Below are 25114 nucleotides of genomic sequence, written 5' to 3' on the forward strand. Positions count from 1 at the left end.
TTTTTTAGACACTTAAAAGCGCTTTTAATTTTTTTACCAAACATATATTTTTTTTTCTTCAAATTGACTTTTTGAGTGTTAAAACATTTTTAGACCCTTTAAATGCAATCCTATAAAGACTAAACTCATGTGATTCATGTTTTTTTAAGGATGTTTCATGATTGAGGGGGTGTTTTCAAATAAATCGGAGAGAATCCTAATTTTCCATTAATCAATGGGTGAATCTTAAATTCAAATTAGCGAGATACTCTATCTCTATACATGGCCGAACACCTATCAATTATAGTGGGATTGATGTCTTGCAAGACAAGTCATGCGATGTTCTCGATGCATGAGTTGAAATTAGTATAATTTTTGTGTGACTAAAACTTACCATAGGCTGCCATTTAATTTAAAAGATTTAGTACATTAAATGCTTTCTCGGAGGAAATATTAAAATATTAAAGAAAATATGCTTTTCCAGAACTTATTAAAGTAGGTTAGAGAAAATTTCTCCCTAATTAATTTGAAGGAAATTTGTGTCCCTTGTGATATGGGTGGTTTAAGAATTTATATGATTTTTTGAAGAGATAAGTAATGAACTTGGACGGCTCATGTCAGATATCATCCGGGTCCAATTTGCTTCACCTCTGCTATCAACTTTGTGTTTGGTAGCATAAAAAAAAAAAAAAAAATTTGCTTCACCTCAGGCTCATATCCAAATCCAACACGAAAGAGGAGGTATTTGATTCATCTGATTTATTCAATATTAGGAAGTGGGTTTTGAGTAATTTCATCACAAACGACAAGTGCCTCTACCATGTTCTAGATTGCTTCAAAACATGCCCTTTTTTTCAGATTGAAATTTAAGATTTTCCTTCAGAAAAAAAATGTCATTCTGTGTTTTCAATTGAGTTATGGAGAAGATTAATGTCGCGCCTCTTATTGATTCAATACAGAGATTATAGTAATTAATTACTAGCTAAATCAAATTCCAGAAAATAAACGGTAATGTATATATATATATATATAGGATTTTTGATTTGATACATTATTTTAATTCAGCAAATTAGATTTTTTATTTTTTATTTTTATTAATACTAAAACAGATTCACAAGGTTAGCCGGTTCATTCAGATCGTTGTTGCAACCACGTGCCATTACAGAAAGCTACTGACAAACAACGCCTTAGAAGAGATTCCCTACTTCAAGGGTTATATATATATTTATATTTTGCCATTATGTATAGTCTATTCTTAGTTCAAAGAAAGTAGGTTTACATTTCTAATAAAAATTAAAAATTAAAAACACGAAAGTAGAGAGCTTCAAAGATGTGAACCTTTGGTAAGAGAGACATGTATGGTTGTGACAGGAAGTTGGTTTTAGATATGGCAAGTTCTATTGGAAAAGTTCAACGGCTTATATCAACTTTTATATAAGCTACAATTATAATTTTTCTATAGGCTGACGCTAGGTTATCTACCGCTAAGGGTTAAGTCAAGTGATAAGGGCTTTGGTTTTAATGTCATTCCCATCATGTCCAAGTTTTGAATCCCCTTAAATGCAAACAATTCTTTGGGGTCACACTCGCCGATGAAACCGATGTTTTACTTGTAACAATTCTATATATATTAAATGCTAATTAACAATAAAACTAGCAGCGGGAATAATTTAATATATAAGTACCTCCGGGCATTGTTTTGCTCAAGCAGGTTGAAGAACAACTTCACAGCAACCAAATCTAGAAAACTAAAAAATATTGAGAGGTTCTTCTAACCTATACCTATCAGTGAGTGTCAATTGATGGAATACACATGCCTTATTTATAGATAGGTCAAGGATCCTCAATTAGAGTTGTTACCTTAATTATTCCTCCCATCAAAGAATAAAAAATCAAATAAATAATCAATACAGATTATTTGATTCTACAAAATAAAATCAATAATAAATTCAAATATTTGTTTCCACAAGAATTAAATGAACAATTTAATTCAGAATATTTGATTTCATAGAATAAACTTTAATTGAAATAAATCACTAAACACTATATATATATATATATATATATATATATATATATATATATATATATAATCACAATAATATATATGACATAAGGGACATACTTTAAATGAAATTTCTTACATTACTTTGATCCATGTGGAAGGGACACTTTGCATGGATCCTCATGTTTAGTGTGATGTATTTATTTGGAAAATGCAATTTGGATCTCCTCATCCCTCATAATTTGATATATGAAGGATTTTTTCTTTGGCAGAACGTCATTCCAGAGTTAAATTTACAAGATGGTCCCCTCCAACATTGGAGCAATTTTTTTTTAAAAATTTTTTTTGACATGTCCTCATAAGAGGGGGAAGAAAGATTCGAACTAGTAACCTCCGTTTTATTATGCGTGGTCTCAGCCGATTGAGTTACCTCTTGAGGATATTGGAATAAAAATTTAAAATTAAAACACATGCAAGTCTCTCAGAACAACACATTTTCTTGGGATATGCCATCTTTGACCATCGTGGTGTACATCTTTTGCGACGTGCAAAAGTTATAAAAATGGAGAATATTCACACTATAGGGAAGGCTGGTGCAAAAAATGGTGAAAACCCTAATATAGTGATGGCTGAGGCAAGAGCACTAGAATTGGCTTTGTTTGAATTAAAGGAAAGAGGGATGGCTACCTGGTGTGGTTGAACTTGGTTGCTTCTCATTGTTTCAAAAGCTTCTAGGTATTAGCCCACTATACACAAAAACTTCAAAGGAATTACGTGACATTATTGAAAGTTGTAAGCATATCATTGACGAGAAGCATATCCAAGTCAATTGGGCACCTCGGCATGCTAATGCAATAGCCAACTCTTTGGTGGAATCTGCAAAGAAGGACAAAAAGGATATGTTTAACACTGATATAGATCTCGAGTTGTTTCACATAACTTGGGGCCAAATGTTTGGGCCCCTTAAGCCTTATTTGTCTAATACAACTACGAATTCAGAAGTACGGCAAAAGTATCTCTTGTCAAATGAAGATGGAGTCAGCACAAAAAATTGTGAGTTTGATTAATATGGGTATGTATAATAAGCCAACACTTTTTTATTGATTTGATATGAGATAAGATAGTTTTATTTATTTATTTATTTATTATTATTATTATTATTTTCACAGCGCTGAGTAAGGAGAGAATTCCAAAACAAATCACATTTGAGATTTCTACAAAGAATGGGGTTAGATTACTAGAAAGATATGCGAGTATGCTTGCCATAATTTATCTTTTATTATTATTATTTGTTTAGGGAGTTCAATTGAAATCATATTTTGTGTTGGTGCAGTGTTATTAACTTTTGTTGACAAAAAAGTCTCTGATGCTACTATCGAGGATCAAATCATACATAGGTTGATTGATATTTTTGACCACTAGCTTGCAACCTATTCCTATCCCGGTAAGCCTGAAAATTTATTATGAAAATCAATTCACTACACAATACAGTTTTTAGTCCTTATTTAACATTGTTTGATTTGTTCAGCGGACTCTCCCTATGTACTTGCAATTTGACGCTGAGATTGAGGTATGCATAAGGATGTATATTTATTTTCTAGCTTCTTGAAATGCATGTCTATAAATAGGTCATGTATTGTTATTTATTTTGTAAAATTATCGATTAGTCCAATATGTATGAAGATTGGAAAGTATCAATTAACGTTGTATTGTTATTTATATATTTTTTAGCTTCTTGAAATGCATAGTAGTTGTCTTTTTTAAAATACTAAACATTGGAAATGATTGGTAGCATTTCCATCAAATTTACAGTTCGAATTCCCTTGGGTGCAAACAATTCCTTAAGGCCACACTTCTTACCCGATCTATATGGAGAGAACACTATGCATGGGTTCGAAGTTTATCCGATAGGGATGGGTACATGAAGTGGTCCCTCCTAAGAAGGGATCCTTGTCATAAATGAAAAAAATAAGATGTCTCTACTTCTCGAAGAACAAGCTCATATATTGACCAGGCACACAATGGCCTAATTCGTGTAGGGGAGACGTCTTGCACCCGGGTCCAAGATTTTCCCTTCAAGTAAGGGTACATGAAATGGCCCCCTTGAGGGTTCTTGTCATAAAAAATAAATATAAAAATCCTACCCATTATTTAATGGACAAAAACTTCCACTTGAGTTTAGTTTACAGTCGTACGTACTAGATTAGGTTTAAATTGTTTTGGTACTCAAATAATGATGAAAATAAAACATGTAAACCATTTGTGAATTTAAAGACATTACTAGACTGTATGCTACTTATTATTGTGTTTGCATGTGTGCGAACTCTCCCCACAGTCAAGTAAACAGATTGTACAAATCAAATAGAGATGTCAGGAGGATAGTTGTAGGACTTGGGCACAACATCTTCCTCTTTCACACCTTCCACCCTGTCATCCTCACTACCATATGCCCAACTACATAAAATATAATAAAAGACATTGACCACACCCAAAAAAGTAAGCACCCAATAATAGTAATCATAGTGGCCCATGTTAAGGTTCTTTGATACCCAACTCACATTTCCCCCTCTCTTGGTCACATCATCCACAACATTGACAATGAGACTGGCAATCAAATTCCCCACACCCATCCCAAGAGAAAAAAGAGCTACGGCAATGCTAGACATGCTCTTGGGGAACTGAGAATAATAGAACTCTATTTGCCCAATTGCGTTGAAGGCCTCAGCAATTCCATGCAGGCAGTTCTGTGGCACTAGCCACATTGCAGACATGTTCACCACTGCCCGGGGATCATTCGAAAACCCTTCTCGGATTGCGGTGCTTCTGCGTTTTCTCTCTACAACCGCCGACACTGCAGTGGCTACACATGTGAGTGCCACACCGATTCCCATCCGCACTTTAAGGCTAAACCCTCGGCGCGATTTGGTGAACTTTGATAGTAGGGGAACTCCCACCATGTCATAGATGGCCACCATTGCTGACATGCTGAGGATTCCAAACACGCCAAGGGAGGCCGCCGGGATTTTGAACTTGTTGATAATGTGCCTGTCCATGGTGCTCGCTTGGAGCACGGAAATTGGTTGTTGGTTGAGTGTCACGGCGACCATTATGCCGGTGGACCAAATGAAGATGACTTTTAGTAGTGCTTTTAGCTCTTCTACTTGTGTTGTTGTACATAGACTCCATGGGTCCAAAGCCATGCCATTAGAATCCAAATCCTTCAAAGGGTTCCCAATCATGCAAGCCTTGTTTAGATACCTAAGAAATGCCAAAAAAGAATTAGACCTTTCGGGGAGGATGAATGGCTAATTATTTCAATGCACAATAAGGCATTATATGATTAGGCTATCCACAAGTAGAGCTATTTAACATACTGTTATATAATTGTCATATAATATTAAGACAAGAGTTACAAAGAATCAAGAGATAAAGAACTCGAGAGTTTAAGAGTTACAAAAACTCAAGAGACATAAGTTAACTTTATTGTTATTAATGTAAAAGTAAAAAAGACTTGTAACATTCATACTCTTTCTTTATAAATAGAGTATTGTACACAATCAAATAAATTAAGGAAAAATATAGCCATGTAAAGGTTTTGATGTGTAGACATATGCCATATGCTGAATCATCTTAATTCTCTGAGTATCTTATTTGTTCTCATTTCTCTTTACTAAGGGTGCGTTTAGAAGTGCGTTTTTAAAAAAAATGATCTGAGATTTTAAACCAAAATCTCAAAAAAATACCCTAAAATTGCGATTTTAAATTCGCAAAAAAATCTGCGATTTCCATAAGCTGATTAGAGGGTGCTTATTTGAAAAAGTGCGAATTTAAAACAAAATCACGATTTCTATTAAAAAGATATTTGGCGCAATAGTTACCTTTTTTAGAACAGGAATGAAAAAAATACCAAGAATACCTACCTAAAATATATTAAAATCCTTCTTATCTCTTTTTTTTTTTTTTTTTCTTCATCCTCTCTGTCTTGTTCATCTTTATTGGTAATTTGGTCATGAAACTGCAATTATATGCTAATGTTATCCAAACACTCAATTGATAAAAAAAAAAAACTTCTTAGTATGTTTTACCAAACGTTTATGCGATTTTAAAAAGTAGCGATTTTAAAAACACAATTTTTAAAAACGCAATTTTTAAAATCGCACTTATTAAAATTGTACTTCCAAACGGGCCCTAAGTTATAAGTTCTAATATACAACTCGATAATGTGGCAATGAAAATAAGTAATTGAATCAATAGTTGTGTAAAAAACAAATCAGAAATTGATTTTCACTATCACATTATCTTAATTGCATGATACTTTAATACTATTTAGTAGACACGTTATCTCAATTGCATGAAATCGTATAAAAATCTACTAAATAACATTACTCATCCTCTAATTATATACCTTATTTTGTCGGTTGGCATGGTAAGGTTTGAGCCCATGTGATAGTACAATCCGTCAGAAATCTTTGATGGCAAGTCTAGGTGTTTGTTTTTCCAAGCAGCCACTGTGACTTGGGCAAATCCAGTAAACAAGCTCTTGTTTGCCTTGACTTTAATGTAAAGACAAGTGCCCAACAAAAAAGTGACGGCCGAAAACAACATGAGCCCTACAGGAACAGCAAAACCCACAACCCAACCTGCGACATCTTGAATATAAACTATGACTGTCACAGAAAGCATGATTGAGATCCCAATTGAAACATAATACCAGTTAAAGAAGCTATGTAAGATCTTCTCTTTTTTGAGGTTGTCTGTCTCGTTAAACTGATCTGCTCCAAAGGCTAGGGAGCATGCCCTAATGCCACCTGCCTCTATTGACATGAGAGCAAATGAGGATAAGAGGAGTCCGAGCTGGGCAGATGTTGGGGACAAGCATTTTTCTTTCTGTGGGTCGCATTGGGGAGGTCTTGCTTGTGGGATAACTGATGTTAGCCATAATAGGGTCAGCCCCTGTCAGGAAAAAAAAAAAAAATTGTAAAAAGTTCTTGGGAATCGCATTTGCTTGGAGACTGGAGAGATTCTTTGTACCAATTTCTCATTTTCTTTTTACTAACTCATTTTGAAAATTAAAAAGTACTAAGAAAAAAATCAAAGGTTTAGAAATAAAAGTAGAGTTTTTAATGGCAGTCAAAGGCAGAAAACGTCGTCTCTTCATGCCTCTCTTTGTTGGTTATAGTTGGTTTTTCTTGAAGGGTTCATAGCACTTTGGATTGACTTTTGGAGAAAATATACTAAATTTTGGGGAATCAGGTCACAAAATTTATGTTAGGATTGGCTTTCGACCATCATATTCAAAAGAGGTGGCTCACAGGCCACGGCCACCCCCACATAGCCACCTAGGCCTCTCTATTAGGGGGTGGCTCCACCTCCTCTAAATGGGATGGCCGTGAGCCACCATGGTTGGAAGTAGGATCTAACCATTTGTTGATTTTAATCTTAATAGTATATATTATTGTATTTGCACATTTATTTTTGAAAAAAAATCTATCAAATTAAAAACTGAAATCTTAAAGCTAAGATAGAAATAGAGAAAATAAAAAAGCTTACAAGAAGGCTAAAAACAGTCCCATATGCAATCGTCCGAAAGCGACCCAAGTAAGAATCAGAAAGGAAAGCCCCTATGATAGGCGTGAAGTGCGACACCGCCGACCACATAAAAACCACACTAACTCCGGTGACGTTATCCATATGATATTTGTTGACCAAGTACAATATCATATTCGAAATCAGCCCAAAGCTTGCAACCTTTTCAAATGTCTCATTAGCTGCATATATATATGCCCAAACCAAATTAAAATTATATATTGTTAATGAAAATTAAGAGACCAAATTTGGTCCCCAATTAAAAGAGCTAGAGTAGATTAATGAAAGTAGTTCACCTATGATAAACGGCAAGCTTCTAAGGCCACCCTTTTTGCTTGCAACCTTTTGGGTGCTTTTCATGATTTTCTCCGACGAAATCTCCATTTCCCTTGATTTGCCAGGCCTGCCTGCAATGAAATGGTTTCCGACAGTTTCATTCAAAGAAGAGATCGAGCTTAATTTGTTTAAAGCATGCATGAATTTGACGGCAATATTTTCATGTTCTTTCCCGCGTGGAATACACTGTCGACGTAAATAATTAAGCATACGTTACTGTTTTATTTATTTTGGATTTTCCTTTGTATGGGATTCGCTGGCCGGGCGCCGTGCCTTGCGTTACAACGTGTACTCACATAGAGATTATCGATTGTCGTCTAAGGAAATAAGGGCTTGTTTGTTTGGCAGGAAGCTCTTTTGAAAATCTGTTTTTATCGGAAAATCATAAACATAAGAACATAGAGTTTTACCGTGCGTACCTTCTTCACGTGAATTCAGAAAGTATATTGATGGTGTCTCTTGTGTTCAGAACGTTGAAGGACCCATAACAGGTGGTGTTTTATTACAAGAACAAAACATACGTATCTACGACCTAAATACAATTTGAGAGCTAGAGACAAGACCATATAGGAGGGAACCAGAATTTCATTTTCTCAAGAGACAACTCTTGAAAATATATGGGGGCATACCAATTGATCCAACTGACAACAACAGCAAAGCGTGTTTGAGTGACACGTGTAATTTGCGTTGGGCAATTGCTTTGAAAACAAAAACCAGTGAAAATAATTCTCTTTCTTTAAATGGTTTGGGACAGTTTCATCAAAAGAATCCAGTGGGTGATATGCCTTGCATATTACGTCTTGTTCACATGGAGATTATCGTCTAAGGAAAAGTTATGCTTTTCAGACCCAACCAAAGCAGGATGTCCTTTGGTTCTTCTAACAATTGCTGTCTCTTGGATTATATGAAAGAAGGTTAAGATCAATAAACAAGGAGTAATATTTTTTTTTCACGTCGGTTCAAATCAACTCTTAAATTAGTCTTTGTTGAAAAGAAAGTCACAAATTAGTTGGTTCAGTATTGTGGGACAGTTATGAAATAAGAATATAATTTATAGCATTATTCGTATACGTATGTACATATTATGTCCCATTTGTTATCTTTTATGGCAAATATCGATTTATATTCCATAAATTAAGAAATTTAGATGATATTTGTTAACTCTGATTTAAATGATATGTTTGTATTTAAAATTATTCAACTTACATGTAAAGCTCTATAAATAGAGTCATGTACTCAAATCAACTATCAAGAAAATTAAGATGTAGTTTATAAGACTTTAACGTATAGATGGTCATACATACATCGAACCACCTTAATCTCGGTCTCTTTCCTCAATCTCTTTAAATTATTATTAGTTTCTATACCGTCCTACCGAGCTGATGTGGCAATGCCCATAAATTCTTATATATTTTTTCTTCGCTTTTAGCAAGGGTTGAATCAATTAATATATGATTTTTTTTTTCTTAAAAATTGAATCAAAATCTACCTTAATTTAACCAACCAAAATATTGAACAAACCACAATCTTATTTGAAAACTAAATAAATCGAGTTTATACATGTAATATAGAATATTGGTATGAGCTTAATTGATCACAACTCAACTCATATTCAAAACACAATTAAACAAACAAATATTATAAACTTCTGACACTCGACTGAAATTATTCACTCATCATCCAATTCATCCCTAGCTATTCTGCACATATTATTCTTCTTCTTCTTTCATTTTTTCCCTCCCATCCTCGGTAGGCCCATAAGCCCAACAACAAACAAGAAAATATACAAAATTAACCATACACATAATGGTAATGAGCCAAAAGAAATAATCCAAGCGCCCCTCATTCAGATTACTCGACAGCCAACTATTCTTCCCACGTTTCTTTGTAACCCCATCAACAATCTTCACCAGCAAACTGCCCAAAAGATTAGCCACAGCCAATCCTAGAGTGAAAAGAGCCAAAGCAATGCTAGACATGCTGTTTGGAAGCTGAGAATAGTAGAATTCAAGCTGCCCAATTGCATTGAAAGCCTCAGCCAACCCAAACAAGCAAAATTGTGGAATCAGAAGCATTGCTGACATATCCATCACTGTCTCTGGCTTATCAGCTAGCCCTTTATCAATGGCAATTCTTCTCCTTACCTTCTCTACGATTGCAGCTATGGCCATTGCCAATGCCGACAGCAGTAATCCAACTCCCATGCGTGTTTTTTCCCCAAGCCCACGTGGTCGTCCTGTGAGCTTAGCTAGCAAGGGAACAAGCAGACGGTCGTATATGGGAATCCAGATTGTTAATGTGAGAACAGAGAAGACAGAGAAGGATCCTGCTGGGATTTGGAAATTGGGAGTGAGGTGTCGGTCCATGATGCTGGCCTGGAGAACGGAGAAGATTGAGTATTGGTTCAAGGCCAAGAGAATGATGATGCCAGTGGAGCACATGGGCATGACTCTTAGCAGTGCTTTGAGTGATTCCACTTGCTCAATTGTGCAGAGCTTCCATGGATTTGAAGCTGACCCATCTGGGTTCAACTCTTTTTGAGGATCACTGATGATGCAAGCTCTGTTGAGACACCTGCTTATATATATATATATATAGATGATAAAAACATGGTAAAAAAACATTGCTTTGATGTTCCTTAAAATGGGACGTCATTCAAACAAACTATGAGAAGAAGTAACTTTTGAAAACCGGAACAGTTTATACAGAAAGATTGTACTTAAGTCATGTATTAAAGTATTTATTAAATGATTATATTTATTTTTTATTATCAGCTTAAGCTTTTAAGATGAATTGTACTTTAACTATTTAACATGGTATTAAAGCAAGAGATCTTGAGTTCGGACCCCGACTTCATTAATTTACTTCCATTTAAATCAAATATTTGGAATTAGAATCCTCTCCAGTTGAAATAAATTGAAGAATATCTGGTTAATTATAGTGGATGAGCATTTTTGTCTTTTCACTTTTTGAGGAACAAAAATACCCCTCTACTATAATTAACTAGATATTTTCTAATTCTAAATATTTAGAGCGTTAAAGTATTCATTAAATGATTAAATTTATCTCTTTCTATTAGCTTAAACTTTTAAGATATATGGTGATTTAACAATATTGTAGGATGTCGTCTAATATCATAATATACCATCACGCTCAGCCAACCTACTCTATCTTATAGGTCACTCTTTCCATGACGTGGTGCACGACTATGGTACAAAACAATGCAAACATTAGATACAATTCACCCTTTTGATATCAGAACCATGTGTCATGTCACAAGTTTGAGTTACGAAGGAGAAGCGTTGGTAGTATATTACGATCCTAAGTAACCCACATGACTTAGCATTGTTTTCTAGGGTTTGATCTGCCAAGAATGGCAAATATTGATTCACAGAATGGATATGGTACCTTAGATTGTGAGTTGGAGCAGTGAAGCTTGAGTCTTTGCCGTGATGGTACTCTAGATTTGTGGCAGAAAGTGGAAGATTTCTTTTTCTAAAGGCAGCTACGAATACCAGAATACAAGCACTGAAAACGCTTGTCTCAGCCTTCACTTTAACGTAGAGAGAAGAGCCCAACAAGAACATGAGGACTGAAAACAACATTAGAATTGCCGGCACTCCAAACCCCACATTCCATCCCAAGTGTTCTTGAATATAGACAATGGCAGTCAATGCCAGAACTGTCGAAAATGATGCCGACACATAATACCAATGGAAGAAGCCCTGTAGAGTTCTCGCGCTAATGGGGTTGTCTTTGCTTCCCAATTGGTCTGCACCAAAGGCCATGGAACATGGTCTAATGCAGCCAGCTCCAATGGAGATGAGCCCGAAAGAGAACAGCAACACGAACAGCTGGGCAGGTGTCGCCGAGTCGCAAGCGCTGCTGCTAGATTCCGCGCATGGTGGAGGCTTCAACTTTGGGATAACAGCTGTTAGCCATAGCAGTATCATTCCCTGAGACAATTTTCAAAATTTAATTGTTTAGCGTTTTGAAGTAATATATATATATATATACTTTTTAATGCGTTAGTTATCATGTCAATTTTTTACTAAACATTTTTAATCTCATCTATAATATATCTTTTTGCAACTGCCATATTAAAAAATAGAGAAAACTTTATAAGAGATTTTTAAATTACCACGTAATTTGAAAAGATTCACCCAAGTTTCAAAAACTCTTAATTATTAACAATACAACTGCTTTTATCTGTTTAAAGATTGCGCATATTTAGAATTACGTTAAAAAATAGAGCTTTTAAAGTTAAAAATACGTTTTAGAAATAGTTTAATTTTGAATTTTTTTTCTCAAAAGTTGGTTTTGACCCTATTTTTGAAGTTTTTTTTTTTTTTTTTTCACTAAACATACAATTTTTTGTTGAGTTAAATACTTTAGACCTTCATAGGGTTTCACAACTTTATTTTTTCTCCTTTGGGGTTTCATTTTTATCATAGGAGGTCAATGTGGTTTTGATAATAGACCAAGTTAGTCTTCCGTCAGTTGACCGTTAGTTGACTTAACGGAATTCCACGTTGACCAATCAAATGTTGACACGTGGCACCTACTTGATTTTTTTTTTTTTAAAAAAAAAAGTATTTTCGAAAAAAAAAAATAGAAAAAAATTGGAGCCAAGGGGGTGGCCCATCTGGCCAGATGGGGGTGGCCTGGCCACCCCCATGGCCAAAAGGGGTGGCCGAGCCCTTTTTTTTTTTTTTTTTGGAAAATATTTTTTTAAAAAAATTTTAAAAAAAAAATTAAGTAGGTGTCACGTGTCAACATTTGATTGGTTCACGTGGAATTCCGTTAAGTCAACTAACGGTCAACTGATGGAGGGCTAACTTGGTCTATTATCAAAACCATATGGACTTCCTGTGATAAAAATGAAACTCCAGGAGAAAAAAAATAAAGTTGTGAAACTCCAGGAGAGTTTAAAGTATTTAACCCTTTTTTGTTTGTTAAAATTAGTTTTTAAACATTCTACCATAATGCCAAACAGGTTGAGACAAGTCAATTGGGAAGTCAACTCTTTGGCCAAATGCCTCGTAGATATTAGTACTTGTAATATCTTTTAATATCTTTTCATATCCAATCGTTTTATTATTTTATTTTTTTCTACACTTAATATATATAGATATATATATCTTCCATGTTAGTAGTACTGAATGCGATGATTCGAAGTTATCATAACCACATGCAATAGTGACATGAGATGAAGCAGTACTCCTTGGGAAAGTACCACTTTTTATTTGTTTTTTCTAATATACATTATTATGAAAACCATCAACATGCACTTGTGTGGGATTCCTCAAAGCTGAAGGCAGATTGCTGGGAAAGAATCAATTCCCAGAAAACAAAAAACAGGAAATGATTTTCAATGAATCCAATTGGGTATAAAGAAAAAGCAAGAAAATGTTTACTTACGACAAGGCTAGAGAAGGATCCTATGGTGATGACACGAAATCTGCCCAAATAAGCATCGGAGAGGAAAGCACCGACAATAGCAAGACCGTTGGATATAGCTGCCCAGAAGAACAATATGCTTGCTCCATTTGCGCTCTGCATATGATATCCTTTCATAAGGTAGAAGATCATGTTGGGCATCAGCCCATAGCTGGCGACTTTCTCAAATGATTCATTCACTTTTTTCATTTCCCAAGACACACAAAGAAGAAGAACAAAAAAAAAAAAAAAAAAACATCTTGGTCAGGAAACATTCTAAAATTAATTATCTGTGTGTGTGTGTGTGTTAACTTGTTTGTTACCTATGATGAAGGGCATGGTTCTGAAGCCACCCTTTCTGGGCAATGATGGTTGCTCTGTTTCCCTCTGGTTTGATGCTCTGGCTCCCATGTTGTCGTCCATCCTCCAGAAAGAAAGAGCTGTATGGTGCTCTGGCTCCTTCCTTTGTGTGTGTGATCCAAATGAAAGAGGGAGAAAGGTTTGAGGTTTGAGGATCACTCAATGGGATAGTATTTCATCTTTTTTTTTTTTTGTTGTTGGTTTCCTGGGCCCTGGTTGTACCTGCATGCATCATTTGATAGCGTGGCTTGCGGCAATGTGTTACCTGAGTCTTGTTTATGTATTTTTTTCTTAGTTTTATTGTACTATTACACTGCTGTGGGATCTTGAATTTAGTATATAAAAAAAAAAGGATAAATTGGGATCTTGTAGAGCTGGCTTGTTTATTTAGTGAAGAAATGCTACTATTTTTTCTGGCGTTTTTCTCATTTTACGTTAATATTATTTTTCAAAAAAATAAAAATTACTTAATTAGTCTCTCATTCTTTTTTTAAAATATATATATATATATTCGCCTTGAGAAAGGCTAGCATTTCTCAATTTTAGTTTTTTTTTTGCTTGCCTAGGTATATGGAGTGGAGTAGGTTAGGTAAAGATAGAATAATGGACCCCAAAGCTTGGCAAGATTGGTCCATTGGGTAAAGTTGTGAGTTGTGGTGTTTATCCATTTTTTCTTACAAAATATAGTACTCTATGAAGAAAAAGACAAGTTAAGAGCCACATCGTGGGGAAAAAAAAAAGAAGCTTGTATTTATGAAATGTAAAACCGTACAATAACTTCGTCTTTTTATATAGCTGAATAAGGCTCGTACTGAAGGAATGGATATAAAATCAAGAAATACTACTAATTGATCTGCAACACCTAGTATGGTAGGTGAATAAGGAATATTATCATAATATGCCGATAACATTATGAGTTCTATCACAATTTTGGTAATATTCTAATATCTCTAGTCAAATTCTAGATGGTAACATAGCCATCTGGAGTTTGGAAACAATATCAGGAAGCCGAGATTTTGTGAACATGTACAAGCTAATCTTTGGAGTATACGAAGTGTAAATGTATGGTGCCTTGTTGAAGATGATGTCAAATGAAGTAACAATTAATATTAATATGTTTGGAGTGCTCATGAAAAACGTCATTATGCACAATCTATATAGCATTTTGATTGTCACAATAAGTGGGATAAATAATAGTCGGAGAAGCACCCATGTTTGTTAAAACCAACATAACCAAAAAAGTTCATAAGTAGTGTCAACAAGCACACAATACTCAGCCTTAGTGTTGGATTGTGCGACAATAGATTATTCCTTACTACACCAAGAAATTAGAGAAGTCTCAAATGGAAAATGGTAACCAGTAGTAGAGCGACAATTTTTCGGGTCATCGGCCAAATATATATCAAAATAAGCGTGAAGCTCCAGATAGGAATGTGAAGAGAAGTATATGAAACAAAGTTCCCTTGTCATAGTGCAAGATATGGAGAATAACAACATAATGAGTTGATTGAGGCATGCTCATAAACTAACTGACCAAATGAACAATATTAGAAATATATGGCCACGTTACAATGAGATAGATAAGGCTGGCAACCAATGGATTGTAGAGAATGGCATCTGGTAGGAGCTCACTGCCTGCCAAACCTACCCTAAAAATTAGATCATAATCTTAGTTGGCCTAAGAGAGATAATAGTCATCTAAAAACTGAAGTAACAACAAAGTAGCTGAGTGTCCTCAAATCTTTCATCTCAAAATTATGACTATGAAAATGTTGAAAACCTTGTATGCCAATAATATCATCATCAATAATGATCATATCTTCAACATAGAAAAGAATAAGAATAGCACTGACATCAGTATTATGGATAAATAGCACATAATCATAAGAATTGGGGATAAAGCCTCGTTGGGCAACCACGGAGTTGAATTTGAAAAGCTAAGCTCAAGGAGCTTGCTTGAGACCGTAAAGGGCGTGATGAAGCTTGCAGACTTTTTGTGAAGGGTGCTCATAGCTAGGTTGAGGCTGCATATAGACTTCATTTGCAAGATCATCATTGAGAGAGACATTTTTGACTTCCATCTCGAACAACAACCAATGACAAATTGCAGCAACTACAAGCATAGATTTAAGAGAGTTAAATCGTGCTACGGGAGCAAAAGTGTCCTCATAGTTAATATCGTACTCCTAGGTGAAGCCCTTCACAATAACATGGCCTTATAGCATTTCGTTGATCCATCTGTCCAAGTCTTTATTTTGTAAGCCCATTTATATCCAATTGTAGATTTCCTTAAGCAAATCTAGCAGGCCTCAAGTATCAAAGCAAAGATTATGAGTTCGAACTTTATTTTCGTCATTTGCCTCCTATTTTTAATTAAATATTTAATGAATGTGTTGGACCTCACTAATTAAGGGGGAGTTTAAGCCCAAATGTGAGGAAGAGTGTTAGAATATAAATGAATTGATTGAATCAAGCTTTAATTTGGGATAAAGTGGTAGTTTAACCCTTGACTCCCCAATTTACCTAATTTTAATTAAATATTTTTAGCAACTTCCTCCCTGTTTGTAGTGGTTTTTTCCTTATTTTAATTATATTTTTCCACTATGATATCTTGAATTTTGTAAGAAAAAATATCTTAAAACGCAATGCCGCATATATCTATAGGTGGTATTGCAGACATTGTTAGGGTTATAATACTTATAAGAGATAAATGTAAAATTAGTCCATTCGGTTTGCCAAAATTATAAATTACTTCCTGTGGTATAAAAAATAATTTATAAGTCCATTTAGTTGGTCTAAATTACAAATCACTTATTGCGGTATAAAAAATAATTTATAGGTTTTCAAGGTAGGCCAAAATAACAGTTTATTCCATAAAATCAATTTTTGTTAAGTAACTTAACAGAATCCATTACTTTGTCATGTTATACCCAATAAAAATGCGACATATATTATTATTAATTTCTAACTTTAAAAAATGACAACTATAATTTTTCACGTCATTTTAGGGCACCAACGTCTAAGATTACACATCCGCCATCACTCAAAATCATACTGCTATTGTAAATTAACGTAATCTCTTATATCCCCAAAATTTTACTCTCTTTGTAACCCTCTCTCATTTCCATCTTACTCGCCATGATTTGGGAGTATTTTGCGAGAATTTGATGGTCACATCTTCTAACCATTGAAAAATAAATAAAAACGACATTCAAGTGAATAAATTGTGACAAAGTTTTCCTTCAAATTAAGTTGGAGAAAATTATGTTACTCTTTTTATTAAACTGACATTTGTCTTTAAAGCATATTGATTTCAGTGAATAAACTGTTATTTTGGCATACCCTGAAGATTTATAAATTATTTTTTATACCACATGTAGTAATTTGTAATTTAAGCCAACTATAGGGACCTATAAATTATATATTATGCTACAAAGAATGATTTGTAATTTAAGCCAACCACAAAATTAATTTTACGTTTATCCTTATTTAAAATCTTGAATTTTGGTTTGGAATGAACGGTTAAAAATATGTTGCGTCATCAAAATCTAAGAAAAATAGATATAAAAAGTGCTAATATATAGACATGTGCATGTGCATCGTTCAGGGGAGCCACCCCCTTTCTTTTGACTTTTTTAGCTCTTTTCCCTATATTTTGTTGACATGACACCTTTTTATTCAATATTCATAACAAATAAACAGTTCCTGATCCATCCATCTTGGACAGCACTTGTATTTTGAAAATCTTCTAATGACCATGAGAATTTTTGTCTAAGTTAGGGTTTGCAGTCTACATAAATACTTGTGTTCAATTTAATTTTATCATTGAATCATGAAATTTATTATATTAAGCCGTTTGATCAAATGGAGAATTTCCTGTTTGTTTTTCTTTCTTGTGGTCAAAGATTCAAGAGAAAGACACATTTTATATAAATGCATAAAGGTCAGCTTCTGTACAGTGCTACAAATATATATTACAAATGAATGGACTGCATCTGCAGGATCAAATCTTCAGTTCAAGCTATATATATACATTTCCTAGTATAAATTTCAAAGGAAGATGATCAAATCAATCAAAAGGTGGTGCAAAGAATATTGGTTGTAGTGCTGAAGATTTCAGTTTACATATCTACCCAAAAATGTTCTCCCACAAGTTCATATCATCCTCCTATTTCTAGCTCAGTCCCCATGCCTGCAAACAAACAGACAGATTTTGACTATTAACTTTAAAAAACAACAAATATTGAAACTACAACAAACATAGAAGAGAAATGAAAGAAATTGCTTTACCTGAATCTGGCCGTCGGATGTTCCAATCACCAAAACTTCTTCATTTCCATCAAGAACCATGCAGTTAACCTTGCCATTTGAGCCAGTTTGTAGTATTTCCAGTCTATTGTTCTTCTCCCTTCCCCAAATTTCCACAGTTCCTCCTTTGCATCCTAGATAAATTAGCTCTGAGCTTATGGCCATTGCCCGCACGTCTAGCATAGTTGGCAGTGATTCCAGCATACTGTAATTTGAGGCACTCCATATCTGTCCAATGCAAAAATAAACCATTGCTAATAAGTACTGATTTTTTTTTTTTTTTTTCAAAAGTCTTTCTTCTTTAAACTAAATTCTACTGCTGATATGGAAGTCTTAAGTCCTTGAATATATGGATGGAAGTTCTAGGGTTGGCAATTTTGACACAACCCGCGAACCCGACACGAACACAACACGAAATTACTAGATTTGGGTCATAAACGGGTTGACCTGTTTATTTTGTTCTTGGCGGGTCAACTCATGGGTGACCCGCCATACACGTTTATTTTATTTTATTATTTTTGTTGTTTACCCTTAACGGGTTTGGGTCATAAACGGGTCAATTGACCCGTTTATGACATGACACATCACTTTCATTTTTTTAAAAAAATAATAATAACTTTCTAAGCTAAATGGATTAAGCGAGTCATGTCGTGTCCAAATTTAGTGGGGCCAACCCGTTAGCTAAACATGTCGTGTTTGAATTTACCCTAAACAGGTTGTGGGTCGTAAACGAGTCGACCCGCCATCCCGTTTGCCACCTCTAGATGTAACTAGGAGCAACCAGTTCTGCCACCTGTAGATGTAACTAGGAGCAACATTTTCGAAGTACAGCTCTTTATGCTTCTTGGCATTCTTGCTATAGCTGACGCATTCTAATTATAAGGAAAAAAAGTAGATAGCGAATCATATTATGCTCTTTCAAGCCCCCAAAACAAACATTTATAACTTCTGAGATAAATGGTGATTTAATAGGAGTGTGATACCTTTACGGGTGCTCCATCTAAGGGAGAACTGGCCGAATATATCAGTCCGTTGTGAACTTGCAGAGCGTGGACAGGATTCGCTTTTCCTAAGAGCTTTCTAGAACCACTCTGAATGGTACTGAGTGTTCCTGTTGCCAAATCAATTTCCTGAAGACCACAAAAATTCATTCAACAGAACTTGCAACACTAAACAAGAGACAACAGCTAGCTTGATGCAGATAGCATTACATGGAGGAAAACATTTTACCTGAATGCTATTATCATGGCATCCACAGTATAATCTTCCACTTACAAGCGCCAAGCACTTGACATATTTGCTTGAATTTAACAATTTGGACCCTCCATTCCATGAGTGAACCTAAGAAAATAACAGAAAGGCAGGTTTCCAGTTATATTTTCACAATATTAGAGGCTGAGAATGAAGAAGAACAATTATTCAAGATTTAGAAGATGGATGTTTAATTTATGAAATACCTTGACACCAGATCCCTGTGGAATGTAGCATGAAATGCTGTTGGAAACAACTAGCTTATGAACCTGATCCTTCATATCATGTACTTGAACACAATCAATTACTTCATTGTTGACAGACCAAACCTGCTCATATCAAATAATAAAACCCTCAGGTTGAAGTTGAATATTCAAGATTTAGAAGAATTATAAATGCATACCCTTGTTGTTCTATCTAGTGAACCACTGTACAGTATCTCCCCAGATTGCAAAATTGCCAAACTAGTAACTGCTTTGCTATGTTCTCTTACTTCTTGGATAAGATGAAGAATGCTACCTCTACCAGTCCAGACCTTCAGTTCAGAACAGAATGTCATCAAATTCAAATTTCATAGAACTCTACGACAGTAATCACAGCTAAGCTAATGGCAGTTCATGCCCAAAGAATCTCTGAAGATTGTCCTATTACAATAATACAGGCTCTCGTTTTTCTGAGAAAAGATTCTCAGTTTAGGAGCAAATAGACTCTGCTTAAGCCAATAGAAAATGATAAATTTAAGCTCTTTTTTAATAAGTGGGGCTCGATACATGGAATATTTCATTGAAATAGGAGGTGAAAGATACTGTGTAATAATGATCTAATATCTTTTTATGAAAGTTGTACAGCACAAACAGATGTAAATGCATTTCTACATCAAAAAAATCAACAAAAACCTCCTCACCAAGCTTGTTAGAGAAAATTACCTTTATAGTTCCATCTGAATGGCCAGAAAATATTTTGTCTTTGAAGCAGGCTATTGACAGAACCTCTCCATTCTCGCTGCAATCTACTTGAACTAATTCTTTATGACTCCAGAAGTCCTGCTGACAAACAACAACAGGTGTCCTTGTTAAGAAAATTTTTCTTGCTTGAATGAGAAATAAAGAAAGCAGGACAAACTTACAGAACTAGAGTCGGGTCCTTCGGAGAGAACTTTCAGCATTTCAAATGCCAAAGGTGATGACTTTTTAAGCTCTCTCAGACCTTTCATGATGTCCTTCATGCTGGAAGCTAGGTCATGCAGCCCCTCTGAAATTCACATTTCAAGGATGTTTACATCTTTAATCATAGTTAGACTGAAAAATGAAATGTTCTTGTGTGCAAGGAGATCACATAAATGTGCCTAAAACAACTAAAAGATACCTACCAGGGTCACGGATGAATGAGTTTAGAGCAAGTAATGAGAGGGCTTTGTCTTCAATGTCCTTTGAAGATTTGAATATCGATATCAAGCGCTTGAGCAAGCAGGCTCGGGCTGCTCCACGTATCCCGGTGTCCGGAAGAACGTTGAGCATGTGTATGAGCCATGTTGCTGAGACAAAGCATGCTGAGCATAAATCTGCATATCTGCTCTTTAAGCCTTCTGCTAAAGCCTCAAACAGTAGACCAAACTCATGGCTTGCTAGAACAAATGACATTTTTCTTTCCCAATCATCAGCTGCCTGCTCTTCTTCCAGTTGCTGCCAATTCATATAAGAGAAAATTAGCAGAAGATAAATCACATAATAAGATCTATAATATCATTAGTAGCAAAAGTAGCAAAAAATAGAGTAACCACAAAGAAAGAAATGAAAAGTAACAACAACAATAACAATAATAAAGAAGCTCACCGCAGTTTCTTCAAATTCTCCAGGAATACTGCTAAGCTGCTCCATTCGCATAAGAGTTTGAAAACTTTTGTCAAGTCCAGCACGTTTAAGAAGAAAAGCACGGGTAAGGGGCTTTCCAGAGGCAGAGAACCTCCCCTGTAATGACATAATTGTCTCTGCAGCTGCTATCTGGGCTGCTGGAAATTCAGAATTTCTGAGGCATGAAATCAGAGTTTCTATTGCCTCTTCACGATATATACTCATCTTTCTTGGTTCCGCCTACAAATCACAGTCAGCTTACTAACGTCATAAAAGTATTAATTAAATGATTAGATTTATCATTTTCGGTTTAAGCTTTTGAAATAAGTGAGAGAGATGAGAGATCCAAACCAGTATATCAAGTTGGAGGAGGAGACCAGCCACAACAGGACATTGGTCTGGGAGTGCAGTCTGTAAATAAACTAGGAGGGAGTGCATTGTATTAAAGGTACCTTCATCCTTTATTATGTGGAGAACTTGCTCATTAGAACTTCTCCTGAGAAAAAGAAAAAAGAAATAATCACTGAGACTGGCAAAGGTCAGGATTTATACTAAAAGACTTCAAAATTAATAGAGAGAAACTCACCTGTTTAACTTAACTAACTCAGAGAGAAAGTGAACTATCTCAAACCTTTCTGCATCACTTGCACCCATGAAGCTCTCCAAAACCGGAGCCAACTCAGCTTTATCAGCAATGGAGTGCCTGCATTTCCCATCCTCCTCCATGCATCTCAATAAGATCCCAACTGCAGCAATTCTCTCTTCTGCCGTCTCTGCTTTCAAACTTCCAATAAGACTCTCTGAAGCTCTCTCAGAAATCACTGTGTTGGCTGTTGAAGATCGAAAACTTTCTTCTCTGCTTCCAAGAATCTGTCCCAACAAAAGCACTGCAGCTGTTTTCGGCTTCAAACACATTTTAAGCAAATCCTCCTCTTTCTTCATAATAACTTCTAGGAGGGTGTCCACCATGTCCATCTCCACTAGAGTAACCGTTGAAGGTCTTAGCAGATAGATCAACACAACAGCTTCCATTAATCCCTTCTTGAAAAGAGCAACAATACATTCCACATCAGTGTCAACTCGGGTAAGTGTCTGAATCACATCTTTGTCTCTGAAGCCCATCTCAGACAGGAGAAAAACAGTAGCTTCTAGCACCCGCGGATCGACTGAATTGAAAAGAATCTCCACAAATCCATTAATAACTTGAGGTCTTGAAAGCATGGTTTGGATATCAACATCCATGTTCACTTCCTGCCAGAACCGCTCAATTTGGAGAACAGCCATTTCAGACTCCTTGAGGACTTCTGACATGCAAAGATTTGTAATTGCATGTCTTAACTCACTGATGGTCCCATCAACGGTGAATTGGCTTATGACACTATTAGGAGAAGTTGCAGGCAGTATTGAATTGTCAGATTGGTTTGGAACAGAGCTGGAGCTCTGTTCCTGCCAGCTTGCAATAAGCCTTTTGAGCACATAGTTTGTTTTAGGCAACTGGTTAATATGCAGCTTCTGGCGTGTAATTGGGCAAGAAGAGTTGCCTCTATCAAGCCATTCTTGGATAGCTCTACGCTCATATGTCTGGCCTGTCTCAAGAGTCACTGGATCATCAAAAACGTTGCTTGTTATTGGACATACAAAGTCCTTGGGAGGTGTATGCTTTCCACCACTCGGCAGGATATCAAAATCTGCCATGAGACTATCCAGAAAGAATCCAAAATTTATAAGAAAATGCAATCAATAATGTAAGAAAGGTGGGTTAATATTCATTGTCTCATACCTACTAGATTCTGCAGAAATGGGTTGCTTTTGTTTTTGGATGCGGTTCTGTCTAGGCTCAAAGCCAGCCATTTTTTTGTCCTTTTCCTACATGACACAGCCACAACATTCATAACCAAGACAACAGCATAGGTAAATCAGGCCATCTTGTTAATGTCAATCAATCACCTCGATTTCTGCTTCAGATTCTGAAGAAGAAGTAGAAGAATTAGCCGAATTGTCAGACTCAAGTTCAGAAGAACCCAAGCTCCTACTGGGCGATGCTTCCAATCTCCTTATAAAGGATTTCTGGTTTGTGAGAATCTCGGGAGAGACCCTTTGAGGATAAGATGGTGAAGATTTGAATTTTCTGCTGCTGTAGAATTCAACAGACCTCTCCCCCTCAGCCCATATTGACTGCAGAATTCAAAGGTAAAGCCATCGCCGACAGGACAAGAAAAAAAAAAAGTGCCATATTGGACTTAAAACAAAAAAACAAATCATTTCAGCAAACACGAGTATTTGCATAATAATAATGCAGAAAGTCTGGATTCTCGAAAATCACATGCCAAAATTGGTATTAATTGCTTTTCTGATGGTTTGACCTTTGAATAATTACAAGAAGAAAGTCTTATTGGTTAGTGATTTAGAACCGTCCATTATGTCAGACACCTATGCTATGCTATGCTATGCACATACTTTGACTGCTCAGAAAATTGGCGTTGAAGTGCAATGAACAAGTCTTTGTCAGCCATTAGGCCCATTACCTGGATGAATAATTTATATAAAATAATACTATTTTCAAAACAGTGCAAAAATGTGCCAGCTTGACCGAATCAAACCTTTCTTTTCAATAAAATATTATCAGAATTTTTTAATCTAAATCTTACGCACCACATGAGAAAATACAAGAAATGATTTTTACTGGACTCTGTCAGTAAACTATGATAATATAACAGTAAATATTAATTATTGATATATATATATTTTTTATAAATTTTTATTGATTTAAAGTTGATTTTTACTCTCACATCATTATAGTTGTACAACAATCATATAAAAATTGACAAAATAGCATTATCGGACAAAATACATACATACATTATACCGTCCGTTTTTCCACACAGGCTCCTCTGTTTTGATCTTGTCGTCTTCACTGTACTTGAAGTTATCAACTTTCCCACTGTTCTTCAATGGTGGGAGACTAATCAATGAATTCCCATCTGTGTTTTCTATAACTTGTTGAAAGTACTTAGCAAGAACCCGGCAATTCTCATCAAGGACCTCCTCATAGTTGCTCTCCAACTCCTTCAGCTCTGAAGTTTGACCCTCGGTCATCCTCGACAACAATTTCGTGCAAGGAAGAACCACCGACTCATCGCATATTGAAAAGTCATTGCTATGATCTGAGTTTGAGGTTGAAGACGACAAAATGGTCGTTCTTCGTTCGGTGAAGCATTGGAGGAGAGGGAGAAGATGGACTAAAAACAGCTCCTCGAAGAGATCCGGCGCTATTTCCGATCGAGCCAATGATGGGTCGGAGTGGAATATATGGAGGAGACTGAGAGCGGCATTGATGGGTTGGTCTAGAAGGCTGTAAATGAGGGAGAGGAGGAGAAGAAGTTTTCGGGTTGAGAGAGGAGGAGCCGTTCCGCGAGGCGGAGGGAGGAGGATCGAATGGTGGGGCTGGTGGTGGAGATTGCGTTTTCAAGAGATTCGGCTGCGAGTTTAAGGGACATTAGTGTGGCTTGGTCGGCCGGCGGGATTTTGCGGCGGAGGGTCGAGAAGAGACTGTGGCAGAGCTCCGATTGTGAGAGGGTTTTGGAGAGGAAGGCGGCCGTGTGGCGGAGGATTTGGGAAGCGGCGATCATGGTGGTTTAAAGGTGGTGGTGGTGGTGGTGTGGAGTGGAAAGCTTTGTTTTTGGTTTTTTGTTTGGCATAGGATTGGAGGGAAATGGCTAATGGGTAACGGAAATACCTGTTTTATCACTGGCGCGAAAATTCTTGGACGGCCTTGTGAAATGTCTTGGTGTGACTCCAAGGGAGTTTTTGAGCCTGCAGTGAGGTGCTTTCCAACTCATAAAAATTTGTAAAAGCTAATTAATAATTAGTTTAATTAGTATTTATTCTTTCATATGTCTCTGTCTTTGGTTTTTTGTGCCCCTTTAATGTTGTTTTTTGTTGGTTAAAACAGTTAAATGGAAGCATGATTTGTTTTTCTTATGCCATTGCTGGGAACTAA

General features: G+C 35.8%; 2 protein-coding genes and 1 pseudogene across 2 annotated transcripts; all 3 read right to left on the minus strand.

The window, feature by feature from the left end:
- Positions 1-4280: 4280 nt before the first annotated feature.
- On the minus strand, positions 4281-8369 carry LOC132166647 (protein NRT1/ PTR FAMILY 1.2-like). Its single transcript, XM_059577497.1, has 5 exons — positions 8326-8369; positions 7867-7977; positions 7535-7752; positions 6390-6937; positions 4281-5242 (listed from the first exon to the last, which is right to left on the minus strand). Exons 2-5 carry the CDS (start codon positions 7952-7954, stop codon positions 4342-4344), a joined length of 1755 nt encoding a protein of 584 aa, XP_059433480.1. The 5' UTR covers positions 7955-7977; positions 8326-8369; the 3' UTR covers positions 4281-4341.
- Positions 8370-9566: 1197 nt separating this feature from the next.
- LOC132166477 (protein NRT1/ PTR FAMILY 1.2-like) lies at positions 9567-13852 on the minus strand. The gene is made up of 4 exons (XM_059577295.1): positions 13669-13852; positions 13328-13545; positions 11315-11862; positions 9567-10480 (listed from the first exon to the last, which is right to left on the minus strand). Exons 1-4 carry the CDS (start codon positions 13766-13768, stop codon positions 9616-9618), a joined length of 1731 nt encoding a protein of 576 aa, XP_059433278.1. The 5' UTR covers positions 13769-13852; the 3' UTR covers positions 9567-9615.
- A 3759-nt stretch (positions 13853-17611) lies between these two features.
- Positions 17612-24751, minus strand: LOC132166019 (putative E3 ubiquitin-protein ligase LIN; annotated as a pseudogene).
- Between the last annotated feature and the right edge of the window lie 363 nt (positions 24752-25114).

This window comes from Corylus avellana, chromosome ca11 (assembly GCF_901000735.1).
Source record: "Corylus avellana chromosome ca11, CavTom2PMs-1.0".
NCBI classification, from domain to species: domain Eukaryota; kingdom Viridiplantae; phylum Streptophyta; class Magnoliopsida; order Fagales; family Betulaceae; genus Corylus; species Corylus avellana.